The 15,169-nt window shown below is 39.2% G+C and overlaps 1 protein-coding gene across 4 annotated transcripts in view; it reads right to left on the reverse strand.

Annotated features, from left to right (window-relative positions):
- Positions 1–15,169, reverse strand: part of SLC12A6 (solute carrier family 12 member 6) — a 102,616-nt gene that overhangs the window by 37,547 nt on the left and 49,900 nt on the right. For 2 of the 4 annotated variants that reach the window (XM_050797544.1, XM_050797546.1), the window contains exon 2: positions 6,170–6,214. The exons of 1 other annotated variant lie outside the window; for it this stretch is intronic. In XM_050797544.1, the coding sequence (XP_050653501.1) occupies positions 6,170–6,214 (45 nt within the window). Of the gene's footprint in view, positions 1–3,179; positions 3,245–6,169; positions 6,215–15,169 lie in introns of those variants that run through there. One more of the 4 variants, XM_050797547.1, reaches the window with a different exon arrangement.

The raw sequence follows: 15,169 nt of genomic DNA on the forward strand, positions 1-15,169 counted from the left end.
ATGGCATCCGTGTGATGCTGTTTAACATGTTCTTTTTTTTTTTTTTTTTGTAATTCCTATAAATTGGTAGTTGAATCTAAAAGCTTAATCACATTCAGTACTTCTAGGAGGGTAGGGAGGAAAACTGCTTCACAGTGGTTTTATGATCTGCCAGGAGGTACACGTCACTGTCATCTGGTTGTCTTTCCTTTTGAGATATTAGCAATTGTTGATGAGTAATGCCTAGCTCCATTAATTTATGAGAGGTTGCTAAATGGTAATATTCTCATTCTATTATTGTTCCTTCATTTATTAGCTGGAATACCTCTATATAAATAGACATTTCCTTTAATCTACTATTTGATTACCAAGTGGTTCAGTTAAAAACAGGACAAATAATTCTTTTCCTTTACTGACTGGTTCTCAGAATAATTGGTTCACTAAATGCTCCAACGGTGACCAATTAGTTGTGGGTTTTGTTTTGTTTTGTTTTAGAGACAGGGTATCACTCTGTTGCCCAGGCTGGAGGAGTGCAGTGGCACCATCACAGCTTACTGTAGCCTCCAGAGTAGCTAGGACTATAGGTGTGTGCCACCATGCCTAGTTAATTATTTTTTGCTTCTTTGTAGAGATGGGTTCTTGCAATGTTGCCCAGTCTCCTCTTGAACCCCTGGCCTCAAGCAATCCTCCTACCTCCCTCCTCAGCCTCCTGAAGTGCTGGGACTACAGACATGAGCCATTGTGCCTGGCTAGTTTTTTAAATTAACAATATGAATTCATAAACTTAAATATTGGGTTTTTACTGTATTATTCCTTTCTCATGCTGCTATGAAGAGATACCCGAAACTGGGTAATTTATAAAGAAAAGAGGTTTGGCTGAGCACAGTGGCTCACACCTCTAATCCCAGCACTTTGGGAGGATGAGGCAGGTGGATCACTTGAGGCTCAGAGTTTGAGACTAGACTGGCCAACATGGGGAAACCCCATCTCTACTGAAAATACAAAAATTAGCCAGGTGTGGTGGTGGATGCCTGTAATCCCAGTTACTTGGGAGGCTGAGGAAGGAAAATCACTTGAACCTGGGAGACTGCGGTTGCAGTATGCCGAGATCATGCCACTTTACTCCAGTCTGGGTGACAGAGCAAGACTCTGTCTCAAAAAACAAAACAAAAAACGAAAACAAAAAAAAGAGAGAGAAAAGAGGTTTAACTGACTCAAAGTTCAGCATGGCTGGGGAATCCTCGGGAAACTTATAATCATGATGGAAGGCCCCTCTTCAAAGGGCAGCAGGAGAGAGAATGAGTACAAGGAGGGGAAATGTGTGATGCTTATAAAACCATCAGCTCTTGTGAGACTCACTCACAATCATAAGAACAACATAGAGGAAACCGCCCCCATGATCCAGTTACCTCTCACAAAACGTGGGGATTATGGGAATTACACGTCAAGATGAGATTTGGGTGGGGACACAGCCAAACAATATCAGGTATGTTTGAAATCAAATGCTTTTTCAACATCTATTAAGATTATTATACGATATTTTTATTTTAATTTGTTAATATAATGAATTATATAAATTAACTTTCAACATTAAACCAACCATGGATATCTAGCAGAAACTCAACTTGAGGATGGGGGTAATTTAAAAAAATATGTTGCTTGATTCAGATTGCAAATATTTTGTTCAGGATTGTAGATATATTCCTAAGTAAGGTTGGCCTATACTTTTTTTAAAATCTCATATTGCCATTCTTAAGTTTTGGTTATCAAGGTTGCAAAAGCCTCAAAACTGAGGTAGTGGTTACTTGGTTTTCTATTCCTTATGAGAGACTGACTGCAGAAGACTGGAATTATTTTTCCTTGAATGCCTGATAAAACTTTTAATAATGCCAGGACCCATGGCTTGTTTGCTTGCTAGCTTTCTAAAAAAATTTTTGGCCGGGCGCGGTGGCTCAAGCCTGTAATCCCAGCACTTTGGGAGGCCGAGACGGGCGGATCACGAGGTCAGGAGATCGAGACCATCCTGGCTAACACAGTGAAACCCCGTCTCTACTAAAAAATACAAAAAACTAGCCGGGCGAAGTGGCGGGCGCCTGTAGTCCCAGCTACTTGGGAGGCTGAGGCAGGAGAATGGCGTGAACCCGGGAGGCGGAGCTTGCAGTGAGCTGAGATCCGGCCACTGCACTCCAGCCTGGGCGACAGAGCATGACTCCATCTCAAAAAAAAAAAAAAAAAAAAAAATTTTTAAGTGGAAAGCTACACACATACACACACACACACACACACACGGAAAAGTTCACCAATCACAGGTGTACAGCTTGATTCGTTATTACAATAGCAGTTTCACCCTCCCATATATCTCCTCAGCCTGATCTTGAGTTTTGCAAGATACTTGATGAGTCAGTGGGAACAGTAGATACATTAAAATAACTGTGCCTTGTTGACAGTAAAAACATTTAGAAGGACTGGAAAGGGCTTTTATATATCCAATTCAACAGCAAAGGTCTGAAAGATGTTATTACAAATTCAATTAAGCAGGCAAGGCAACTGAACCAGTTTTTCACCTACCAGGCCAAGTTAACCTAAACAAGGTTTTTAGGGAGAGCTGGGAAGATTTTCTTTTCTTTTTTCTTTTTTTTTTTTTTTTTTGTTTGAGACAGAGTCTCACTCTGCCGCCCAGGCTGGAGTGCAGTGGTGCGATCTCGGCTCACTGTAACCTCCACCTCCTGGTTCAAGCGATTCTTCTGCCTAAGCCTCCGAAGTAGCTGGGATTACAGGCACCCACCACCATGCCCAGCCAATTTTTTTTATTTTTAGTAGAGACGGGGTTTCACCATCTTGGCCAGGCTGGTCTCGAACTCCTGACCTTGCAATCCACTTGCCTTGGCCTCCCAAAAGTGCTGGGATTATAGGCATGGTGAATCACTGCACCCAGCTGGAAGATTTTCATTCAAGCTTATAATGTCTTTTCTGAGTAACTTATGAGATGGTTAGAAAATACAACAAAAAAACCTTTCACTCTTTTCCAAACTCATGAATATCTTTTAATAAACCAGACTTTTAAAGATTTTGAGGCTATAGCTAAAACACAGATACTTAAGACAGAAGATGATAGTTCTTCAGAGCATGAGAAAAAAGGAAAATAAGATCTGACCCCATGAATCTAGGAGAGAGAACTCAGGCTGGCAGGATGGACATACCTGATAATTTGGCTAGAAGACTGGATAAATCCTCAGGTTGGCCAAAACTTGAATGCAACTGTAGGCTGCCAAATGAGATGAATGTTTGAAGTAGTCTCTTTGCAAATACTATTAGAATTTTTTGGCTTATAATGACTAAGATAACTCTTCCTTCACAATCAAAGTTACTTCTTTTTACCTATAGTTCCCCAGGTATCCTTTACTGCAGGTGGTTAGCTGGGAACAAAATCCAGCTTAGTAATACTGGAACTCTATCAACTTTTGCCTGTCCACTTCATTAGCTAAGCTGCCACCATTGTACATGTATTCCTGATGATAATGAACTATTCTCAAACATCTCTGCCTGTCATGTATGTATCAGGGACAGAAGTACTTTCATAGTTTAGAGGAAAGATGTTCTTTTCATAGTCTGGCAAAATTTTTCAGTGAAAGCTTAATAATTCCTGATCCAAATATAAAATTTTTATATACAGAAGACTAATTTTGAGCAACGTATAGAAACTATCCAATATAAAAGTATTAAAAAGTAGCCAGGAATGGTGGCTCATGCCTGTAATCCCAGCACTTTGAGAGGCCACAGTGGGTGGATCACCTGAGGTCAGGAGTTTGAGACCAGCCTGACCAACATGGTAAAACCTTGTCTCTACTAAAAATACGAAAATTAGCCGGGCATGGTGACGTGCGCCTATAGTCCCAGCTACTCGGGAGGCTGAGGCCAGAGAACTGCTTGAATCCGAGAGGCAGAAGTTGCAGTGAGCCAAGATGGTGCCATCACACTTCAGCCTGGGCGACAGATCAAGACTCTGTCTCAAAAAAAAAAAAAAAAAAAAAAAGAACGCCTCTAACATCACACAGCCAGGACCTTAGTGATCAGATTTGTATATTTATGTCAAACCATTTACTCAACAAATATATACTGAGTGCCTAGGATGTCAGGTACTGTTTCAGCACATAAACTCACTAAAGGAATGAGGGCTATGGTCTCATAAACTCTTCTCATTAACTCAAGGACTATTTTAAGTCTTTAATGTAGAAAGAATGAAAAAGGAGTATCCCAGTTTCTTCAACTAATCCTCTGAAGTTTTCACTTTCCCTACTTTGGACTTTTTGATAGCTTATTTTTCCACAGCTGCTTTATACATATTACAGCTAAAAGTTCAGCAGTGATCAAAATAAGCCTCAAATCAAAGCATACACACACACACACACACACACACACACACAAAGTGTTAACATACTAAATAATATACCAAAAATTACTTAACCGCACTTATGCTGAAGGAAGTATAAATAAAAAACGAGATGCTATTTTTACCTATTAGCTAAATAAACTATTTTAAGATTAATAATATCTGTTTATTATTATTATAGGGAGTCAAGCATTACTCCATACTTGTGAGAGTTTAAGCTGGTGTATCTTTTAAAAAATGTATATATCTTTTGAGTAAGGAATTCCACTGATAGGAATTTACCCTACAAATATACTGGCATTAAGACTGCAGGATAATACAAAAAATTAGCCAGGTGTGGTGGTGGGCACCTGTAGTCCCAGCTACTCGGGAGGCTGAGGCAGGCGAATGGCGTGAACCTGGGAGGCAGGGCTTGCAACGAGCCAAGATCGTGCCACTGCACTCCAGCCTGGGCGACAGAGCAAGGCTCTGTCTCACAAAAAAAAAGAAAAAAAAAAAAGACTGCAGGATATAAGGATAAGATATTCATTGCAACATAACTTACAACAGTAACACACCTGGAAATAAATGCTCATGAGTAGGAAACTGGCTGAATGAAATTATAGTGCAGGTGCACAATGAAATACTCTTCCATCACAAAGGAATGAAGCAGATCTTTATGTACTAAGATGTCCAAGGTAAAATGTTAAGTAAAAAGAAGTGGTCTGTATAATAGAACAGTCCATTTACTATAACATCATTGATATAAAAAGGAAAAGATAGTCGTATATAATATAAACATTTATAATTAAAAATTTCTAGAATCCCCAAAAAACTATCAACAGCAAGTACTTTCAAGAGGTGGAAGTGAGGTGGTAAGAGGAGGAGATACTTTTACTTTCTTTGTATATATATACCTTTTGTTTGAGCTGAATGCCTCATCAGAGTATGTTTCTTTTTATATTTTGAAAATTTATCAGTCCTGAGGTCTTGTGAAATTCTTGTCAAGGCCGGGCGCAGTGGCTCACGCCTGTAATCCCAGCACTTTGGGAGGCCAAGGCGGGCGGACCACGAGGTCAGGAGATGGAGACCATACTGGTTCCAACATGGTGAAACCCTGTCTCTACTAAAAATACAAAAATTGGCTGGGCGTGGTGGTACACGCTTGTAATCCCAGCTACTTGGGAGGCTAAGGCAGAAGAATTGCTTGAACTTGGGAGGTGGAGGGTGCAGTGAGCTGAGATCGCACCACTACACTCCAGCCTGGTGACAGAGCAAGACACTGTCTCAAAAAAGAGAGATATTCTTGTCAAATTACACACTTACTTTAAAGAAGTGATACCCAGAGGAAGTAAATTCATTTCCATAACTTGTTTCATAGATAAGGAACTGGAACACCAAATTCTAAGGACTGCTTGAGGACACGCTGTTTATGAAGTACTTTCAATAATTAAAAAGGTGATCAAAAGGCCAAGAAAAGTAATAAAAAGGGAAAATTGGCTGCAAAGTCAGAGATATTATCAGGTATTATAATACCTTCTTTTCCAAATTATCTTTAAAAAAATTCTAGTTCTTATATTTTTTTTAACCATAGACCATGCAAAATTACTTTTTAATTTAACTGAGTCTTAGTAATCAATTATGGAAGTAGTTTCCTAAAACTTACCAAGTTGGGAATAGAAACCGGAGGAAAAAAGTTGGTGGGTGGGATGCAGAAAAAGAGGGGACAGAAAATAGAATCAGAGAAGGGAGTAATGTCTGTTAGGATAAACGAGTTAAGGGTGACTTTGAATAGAGTCAATCCCCACAGTAATACTATACCTAACAGTTGGCTGTGTTCCCCTGTGATGGAGTTCTGACTCGGGTCTGAAAAACAAACAATTGAAAAGAAAAGAAAAAAATGAATGATCAAAACAAATAATTTCTTTAAAATCAGCAACAAAAGTCAACCAAGGAAATAAGCAAAAAATTAAAAAAACTTATGAAATATTAATGTGAAGATAATAAAAAATAGAATGAACTAGTGTAAAGAATGATCACATTCCTCACAAAGTTAAATATAATTACCATCAGCAATTCCACTCCTAATTATACTTTCAAAATAATTGAAAACAGGGACTCAAACAGATACTTTACCACCAAGTTTATGGCAAAATTATTCACAGTAGCCAAAAGGTTACCAGGTATACTTCTACAGATGAATGAATCAACAAAATGTAATATATACATACAACGGAAAATTATTCAGCTATAAAAAGGAATGAAATTCTGACACATGTGACAACATGGATGAATTGAAAACATTATGCTAAGGAAAACAAACCAGAAACAAAAAGATAAATATATGACTCAATTTATATAAAATGTTGAGAAAGGGCAAATTTACGGAGATGGAAAGTAGATTAGAGGATACCGGGGCTGGGTGGAGTAGGGTATGGAATGTTATTGCTTGAAGAATACAGCATTTCTGTTTGGGGTGATGAGGAATTCTGGAAACAGACAGTGGTAATGTGTGTACAACATTGTGAATATAATTAATGCCACTGACTTGTACACTTAAACACAGTTAAAATGGTAAACTCTGTATTGTATATACTTTGCCACAATACAAAGTAAATTAAAAAAATAGTAATCACACAAATTTGACCAAGCAATAGTTTCACAAAGTAGAAGGATGATTCAGGGCTGTGAGTTATATTTTTAATGACAAAGGAACATTTTAACGACAAAAAAAAAAACAAAACAAAACAAAAAACACTTATGGCTATAGCAGCTCAAAGTTAAGACATAAATAAAGCACTTATTACTACTAGCAGGTATGTTCTAGTTTGACTTTAAGATACACTGACTAAATTGGCTTTCATAAATATCAATTTCTTTTTCTTTTTTTTTTTTTTTTGAGACGGAGTCTCGCTGTGTCACCCAGGCTGGAGTGCAGTGGCGCGATCTCGGCTCACTGCAAGCTCCGCCTCCCGGGTTTACGCCATTCTCCTGCCTCAGCCTCCGAGTAGCTGGGACTACAGGCGCCCGCCACCACGCCCGGCTAGTTTTTTGTATTTTTAGTAGAGACGGGGTTTCACCATGTTAGCCAGGATGGTCTCGATCTCCTGACTTCGTGATCCACCCGCCTCGGCCTCCCAAAGTACTGGGATTACAGGCTTGAGCCACCGCGCCCGGCCAAATATCAATTTCTTTAGTAATCTGAAATAAAGTTAGTGGCAATAAGCCAAGTTCCTAATGCAAGAGATATTGACAATCATCATTTAACAGTCAACCACTTGCTTATTTTAAAGGTTTGAAAAGCACTAAGAGCTAAAAACAGAAAAGACTAAGCTCCACTTTCCTCAAAGACTAAGTATCTTCAGAAGCTGAGGATTCTGGCTTCCTTGAATGTGCCTGGGGTAACAAAAATAATTGTAGACCAGGGCTTATGTGAACAATGGGAAAAAAGTTACATCTTTATTTTCACTAACATCTAACTGAAGTTTAGTATTTTCTACAGTTATGATGTATGCAACAGATTACATAAAAGTACCTGTGATTTTTGTCTAACAATAAATCTCAGATATTTTTATATCACATTATTGTTGTTTTAGACAAAATCTTCCATAGTCTACATATATTTTATATATCATTTAATTAAATCTAACAATTTAAGCCTCCCAGATCGAAAGAAACAATTAGAATACTCAACAAATTCCAGTTTCTGATGTATACTGGAGTATACACTATATACTTTAATTAAGGAAGTAAGGTAGAAACCTGATTTCTACCATAAAAGTTTTAAATACTATTTGAACATTTAAAAATTTATTTTCAGGGGATTTTTTTCCTTAATTTGGTTTGAAAAAGGGAAATTTGAAAAGTTCCTATTCTAGAATATTTTCCCCAAACATACCAGCAAGTGAATTCCCAGTTTTTACTTTAAACTTATCTTACTGCCCATCTAAATAAAGGATATCGGGGCTGGGTGCAGTGGCCCCTGCCTGTAATCCCAGCATTCTGGGGAGCTGAGGCGGGAGGATCATGAGGCCAGGAGTGTGAAACCAGCCTGAGCAACATAGAAAGACCGCATCTCTACAAAACATTTCAAAAGTTAGGTAGGCATAGTGGCATGTGCACCTGTAGTCCCAGCTACTCAGGAGGCTTAGGCAAGAGGTTCCCTTGAACCCAAGAGTTAGAGGCCCCAGTGAGCTATGATGATACCACTGCACTCCAGCCGGGGTGACAGCAAGACCTTCTCTCTCCCCCAACCTCCCGCCATATATATATATATGTTGTTCTTGCACATAAGACAAAGTAAGAATAACAGTTCCGTAGTCACCCTCTCCCTTAGGGAAAATTGGGCCCTATCATTACGGAGAAGCAAGTAGGTATGTGGCATGAAAAGAAGAGCAGAGAAAGCATAATAGAATTTTAGAACTAGAAGAACCTTGGTCATCATCTAAATCTCCTTCAGTGACTCTAGAGGAAAAGCTGGGGAAGGGTTATCACATCATCTATTTTTCTCTTTAAATCATACCAACACTTCTCCTTCAAGATTCTGATTCCCAGCTATAGTCACTAATATGAATACCTTGTATCTCTCAGGTGTGCAGGAACAGAAAAAGTTGAGAACCTCCTATTTTAATGTTTATAGTTCTAAAAAATTAATGCCTGGGTTAATCAGTGGCTAAGACACATCACACTACTGCCCAAAGAAAAAGGGTATAGTCTTGATGCTTTGACAACTTATGGTTTTGCTTCTCAATATTCTGTAATTCTAACTTTCTTGTTCCAAAACAAGGTATAATAGCCTAAACCAAGTCATTTGAAATTGCCAGGGAATATGGCCTATGAAAAGAAATAGGAAAACATCTCAGACAACTCTGGCAGACTAGGTGTGGTTTTAGAGAGGAAAATATAAATGACTTTTCCTTTAAAAAGAATTAACTCGGCCAGGCGCAGCGGCTAATGCCTGTAATCCCAGCACTTTGGGAGGCCAAGGCGCGTGGATCACCTGAGATCAGGAGTTCAAGACCAGCCTGACCAATATGGTGAAACCCCGTCTCTACTAAAAATACAAAAATCAGCTGGGCGTGGTGGCATGCACCTGTAATCTCAGCTACTCCAGAGGCTGAGACAGGAGGATGGCTTGAACCCAGAAGGCAGAGGATGCAGTGGGCCAAGACCACACCACTGCACTCCAGCCTGGGCAACAAGAGTGAAACTCCATCTCAAAAAAAAGAAAAATATTAACTCCTCTCTTGTGTAATATACTTTCTTGCCTTCTGAGCTGTGCATATATGATGTATGTATACTCTTTAGACAAGCCAGGAGTCTTCCTTTGAACACCCTCCTATACTTCAGAAAAGTAGAAACAAGTCTTTTTATTTTTTTTGAGATGAAGTCTTGTGTACTATTTTTTACTTATTTATTTGTTTTTGAGACAGAATCTTGCTCTGTCACCAGGCTGGAGTGCAGTGGCGCGATCTTGGCTCACTGCAACCTCCACCTCCCGGGTTCAAGCAATTCTCTGCCTCATCCTCCTGAGCAGCTGGGATTACAGGTGGCCGCCACCATGCGTGGCTAATTTTTGTATTTTTAGTAGAGTTGGGGTTTCACCATGTTGGCCAGACTGGTCTTCAACTCCTGACCTCGTGATCCACCCGCCTCAACCTCCCAAAGTGCTGGGATTACAGGCGTGAGTCACTGCGCCCAGCCAGAAACAAGTCTTTTGTGTGGTTCCCTACAAGTTCAACTTAGATTTTTATTTTTCATTTATTATAATTGAAAAATTATGGGCAATCCTTGATACTTATTTAGTAATCTGAAGACTAACCTCCAAGAACCTGCAAATCTTTTATTAATATATACAAAAGCTAAAACAAGGCTGGGCAAGATTCCGTTTCAAAAAAAAAAAAAACCAAAGAACTAAAACAAAGGTCAATCTGGGAGTATATAGGCCCATGAACCCACTAGAATGAAACCAGTTTTGCCTGTAAAAATTACAATTGTTCAGTGGATTTAACTTGAAGGGCGTTTCGGGGTTTGCAATCCAAATTGTGCAGTCATCATGCTAACACTGCTCAGATATGTCTGAGCACCTTTCAATTGTTCTGTGTCTAAACTCCCCCATTTACCACTTTTCCTGACTGTGTCATTGGTGAGGGCACACCCAAGTTTGCCCAAGACTGGGAGTTGTCCTAAAGATTACTCAAAATGACATTTATTTTAAAGACATTATTTTCTCTAATAGGAACTATGTGCCAAGAATGTCACTAGTTTTATCCTTTGATGGCCTTCATAAACAAAGCTACTCTTAGGACAAAATACAACCAAGTTATAATAAAAAGCCAGAGATACTCTATAAGTCAAAATGACAGATCAAATAAAAAATAGAAACTAGGTATCTATTAACAACAGGTAGATGTAATCAGAAAAATGAACTGAAAATATTTCCTTGTAACAGTAATGATATGGTAGTTTTACAAATAAGCACTTGCTCAATATATTTAACTTATCTTGGGTACATAGTAAAGAATGAAGATTTTAGTTTCCTGCCATGCACCTGGGAGAATGGAGACAGAGTGAAATGATGGTGGGTGGTACTCACTTGCAAAACTGCCTCTGTCAAGTTTTTCTGAAGAACTTTATTATTTTCCTTAGTTTGCCAATTCTTTATGTTTCTACACTACCTCATAAATGACAAAAATCCTTATTTTAATTTTTAATGTAATAAAAATATAGTTTAAAAAAGATATATAGAGCCTACATATGCCAAAAAAAAAAAAAACCCTCTAAAGATCATTAAGCTAAAATGTGTACTTTAGTCCACACCATCTGCTTGTAGTGGCTTGTGTAGACAGTTAACCGTAACAGAATCAGCTGTGATAGTAGCATGGAACCACATACTGTACTTCATGTACAGTGTATATTCCTTAGTGCAGAAGTACATATTCCTTAGTATATTAATAGGGATTTGGTGAGCAATGGTTTGGGGCAGGGACTGTAAGTAGACTTGTCAAATCTATTCAATAGATAAGTTGACTGCTCTAAAGTGTGATTTCTCATACCCTTCATAATGTTAATGACTGCCTAGCTAATCTCCAAAAGAAGAATAGAATATTTAGCATTCCTAAACACATTGGAAAAGAATTCATTTTGTATCAAATACCTTGTATAGTTAGTGTCCTATGATATACACTTTGGGAAACCTTGAACTAATTCCTATCAATATGCTAAGGCTAAAAGATAACTCCCCGGCTGGGCACAGTGCTTCAAGTCTGTAATTCTAGCTACTCAGGAGGCTGAAGCTGGAGGATTATTTGAGGCCAGGAGTTTGAGGCCAGTCTGGGCAACACAGCAAGACCCCATCTCTTAAAAAGAAATAAAATTAGCTGGGTGTGGTGGCGTGTGCCTGTTGTCCCAGCTACTCAGGAGACTGAGGTGAGAGGATACTAGAAACCAGAAGTTTAAGGCTGCAATGAGCTATGATCACTTACTCACTCACTCATTCACTCAGCACTATTTCCATTAAATCAGTATTTTCAAAATTTGCTTGGTTAAAACAATCATGGGGTATTTGTTAAACTACAAATTTCTAGGTCACATAACTAACCCTAATGACTCAATTTTAAGGGAGGAGGCTGAGATTCTGTAGTTTTACCAAGTGCCTCAGATGGCTACTATAAAACTTCATTCATTCAACCATTCTTCTGTTTAAATATCTAAGTGATTAATCAGTCCCCGTCATTTTTCTATGTGCTAGGGATAGAACATAAATAAGGAAAAGTTCCTTTTGTCATGCAGATATGGGAACATCAACAAGAAAAGAAAATTAATAGCTGGGCACGGTGGCTCACGCCTGTAATCCCAGCACTTTGGGAGGCCAAGGCAGGCGGATCCCCTGAGGTTGGGAGTTTGAGACCAGCCTGGCCAACATGGTGAAACCCTGTCTCTACTAAAAATACAAAAATCAGCCAGGCGTGGTGGTGGGTGCCTGTAATCCCAGCTGCTTGGGAGACTGAGGCAGGAGAATCACTTGAACCTAGGAGGCAGAGGTTGCAGTGACTGGAGATTGCACCATTGCACTCCAACCTGGGTGACAAGAGCGAAACTCCATCTCAAAAAAAATAAATAAATAAAAATAGAAGAGAAAATTAATAATCAAGATAATTTCAGCTTATGGTGTTATAAAGAAAATAAAGAACGGTGATTAGAGAGGCTGTTTTGCATTGGGTGGACTGTCAGGACCTTTCTGCGGAGGTAACCCTTAAGGTGAGACTTGCATGAAAAGGAGCCAGACATATGAGGATCCTGAAAAGACTGATCAGGGCAGAGGAAGAGCTGTGAAAAGACCCTAAGATGGGAATCAGCTTGATATATTTAGGAAATATATTAATGTAGCTAAAGCATAGTGAGTAAGTAACAAAGTTTTTTTTTTTTTAAAGAGGGCAAATTAGGTACACACTACATCTTGTAGTGCAGCACACTATCGTCAGGAGTGTGAATTTTACTCTGAAAATGATATAAAACAATTGAAAGGTTAGCGGTTTTTTGTTTTCTTCTTTTAAACAGGGTCTTGCGCTGACATCAAGCTGGAGTGCAGTGATGCAATCATGGCTCACTACAGCCTCAACCTCCCAGGCTCAAGTGATCTTCCCGCCTCAGCCTCCTAGTAGCTGGGATCACAGGCATGCGCCACTACACTCAGCTAATTTTTTAATTCTTTTATGGAAACAGGATCTCCCTATGTTGCTCATGCTGGTCTTGGTCTCAAACTCCTGGGCTCAAGCGATTCTCCTGCCTCAGACTCCCAGAATTACAGGTGTGAGCCACCATACCTGGCCAGCATAATTTTTTAAAAATGCAGGCTGCTGGTTTGAGAATGGATTGTAGGGGAGACCAAGAACAGAAATGGGGAAACCAGTTAGAAGTTTACTGAAGAAACCACAGAAAGACATGATAATGACTGTAGTGAAGCTGATGGAGGTAGGCAGGTTGATGATATCTTATGGAAAGAGAGCTCACAGGCTAGTCTTCAAAGATAACGTCCATGTTACTTTCTTTTTTTTTTCGAGACGGATTCCTGCTCTGTTGCCTAGGTGGGCGCCATCTCGGCTCACCGCAACCTCTGCCTCCCGGGTTCAAGCGATTCTCCTGCCTCAGCCTCTCAAGTACCTGGGATTACAGGCACCCGCCACCACGCCCAGCTAATTTTTGTATTTTTAGTAGAGATGGGGTTTCACCATGTTGGCCAGGCTGGTCTTGAACTCCTGACCCTGCGATCCACCTGCCTCGGCCTCCCAAAGTGCTGAGATTACAGGCATGAGCCATCATGCCTGGCCCATGTTACTTTCAAATCTGTAGCTCTTTCATTTATGTATTCAGTAAATATTTTTTGAGAACCTTCTACACGTGAAACACTATTCTAATTACTAGAAATGTAGTAACAAAATCTTTGCCATCAAGGAGCTTAAACTTTAGTGGAGAAAAGACCAACAAGTAACCTACATCAACAGCAGTAAGTGATAAAATGAACAAAAAAGCTGAGTAAGAGAATACAGAGGACTAGTGGGAGAGTAGTTTGTGTGCACACTTAGATACTCAGTCTGAAAGGCCTCTCAGATAATATAACATCTGAGCAGAAAATTGAAGATACACAATTTTCTGCAGGATATTTCTGCATATTGTATATTTCTAGACAAATATCTGCAGGAAGAACAGTTAGTGCTAAGCGAAGCAGGTATGTGTTGGCATGTTTGATGAATGGCAGCAAGGAGACCAGATGATCAGACAGAATAAGCAAGCTGAAAGTGACAGGGAATAAGAGACGGATATAGATGCTGGAGGAGGAAACACAGATCACGTGAGGCCTTGTAGGATATCGTCAGGAGTTTTGTTTTTCCTGTGAGATAAGAAGCCACTGAAAGGTTTTGATTTCTGTTTTAACATGATCACAACAGCTATAGTCTGGAATGAACAGATTGCAGGGGCCTAGCAAATAAACAGAGAAAAGTTAGAAGGCTCTTACAATGGCCCAAGGAAAGAGAACAGCAGCACGGGTCAGATCAGAAGTACTGGAGGTAATGAGACGTGGTCAGATGCTGGGTATGCTGACTAGCCTAGGTATGTTTCAAAGGAAGGACTGACAAGATTGGCATGCTGATGACTGGAAACAGGGCAGGAGAGAAAGAAAAGAGTCAAAGATATTTCCACAGCAATTAGATGAACACAGATGCCATTTACTGAGTTGGAGACTGACAGAGAGCTAGTAATCTAAATTAAAGGAACAGTGCTTATGATGGTTTTTTTTTTCCCCAAGCCAGCCTAGTAGGTAATCCTGCGTAATGGAAAATCAGTGGGCTGCGTTTTTTAATTAGGTGTGAGGTCTCCATGTACCCACCAAATGGTAGTAAGTAAGAATTCATTTAAAGAGGTGGAAGTAATCCAAATGTCCACCGATGGATGAATAAACAAAATGTGCTACATATATATACACACACACACACACAATGGAATATTATTCAGACTTTAAAAAGGAAATTGAGACACATGCTACAACATGGATGAATCTTGACAGCAATACACTAAATGAAATAAGCTAGTCATACAAAGGCAAATACCATATGATTCCACTTATATTAATAATCTAAAGTAGTCAAATTAATAGAAACAGAAAACAGAATGGTGGTTAACAGGGGTTAGGGAGTGGAAAATGGAGAGTTGTTCATTGGGTATAGAATTTCAGTTTTGGAAAATGAAAAAGTTCTGGAGATCTGCACAACAATGGAAATACTCTTAACACTACTGAACTATACACTAAAAAATGATTAAGAT

Source organism: Macaca thibetana, chromosome 7 (assembly GCF_024542745.1).
Source record: "Macaca thibetana thibetana isolate TM-01 chromosome 7, ASM2454274v1, whole genome shotgun sequence".
In the NCBI taxonomy this organism is placed as follows: domain Eukaryota; kingdom Metazoa; phylum Chordata; class Mammalia; order Primates; family Cercopithecidae; genus Macaca; species Macaca thibetana.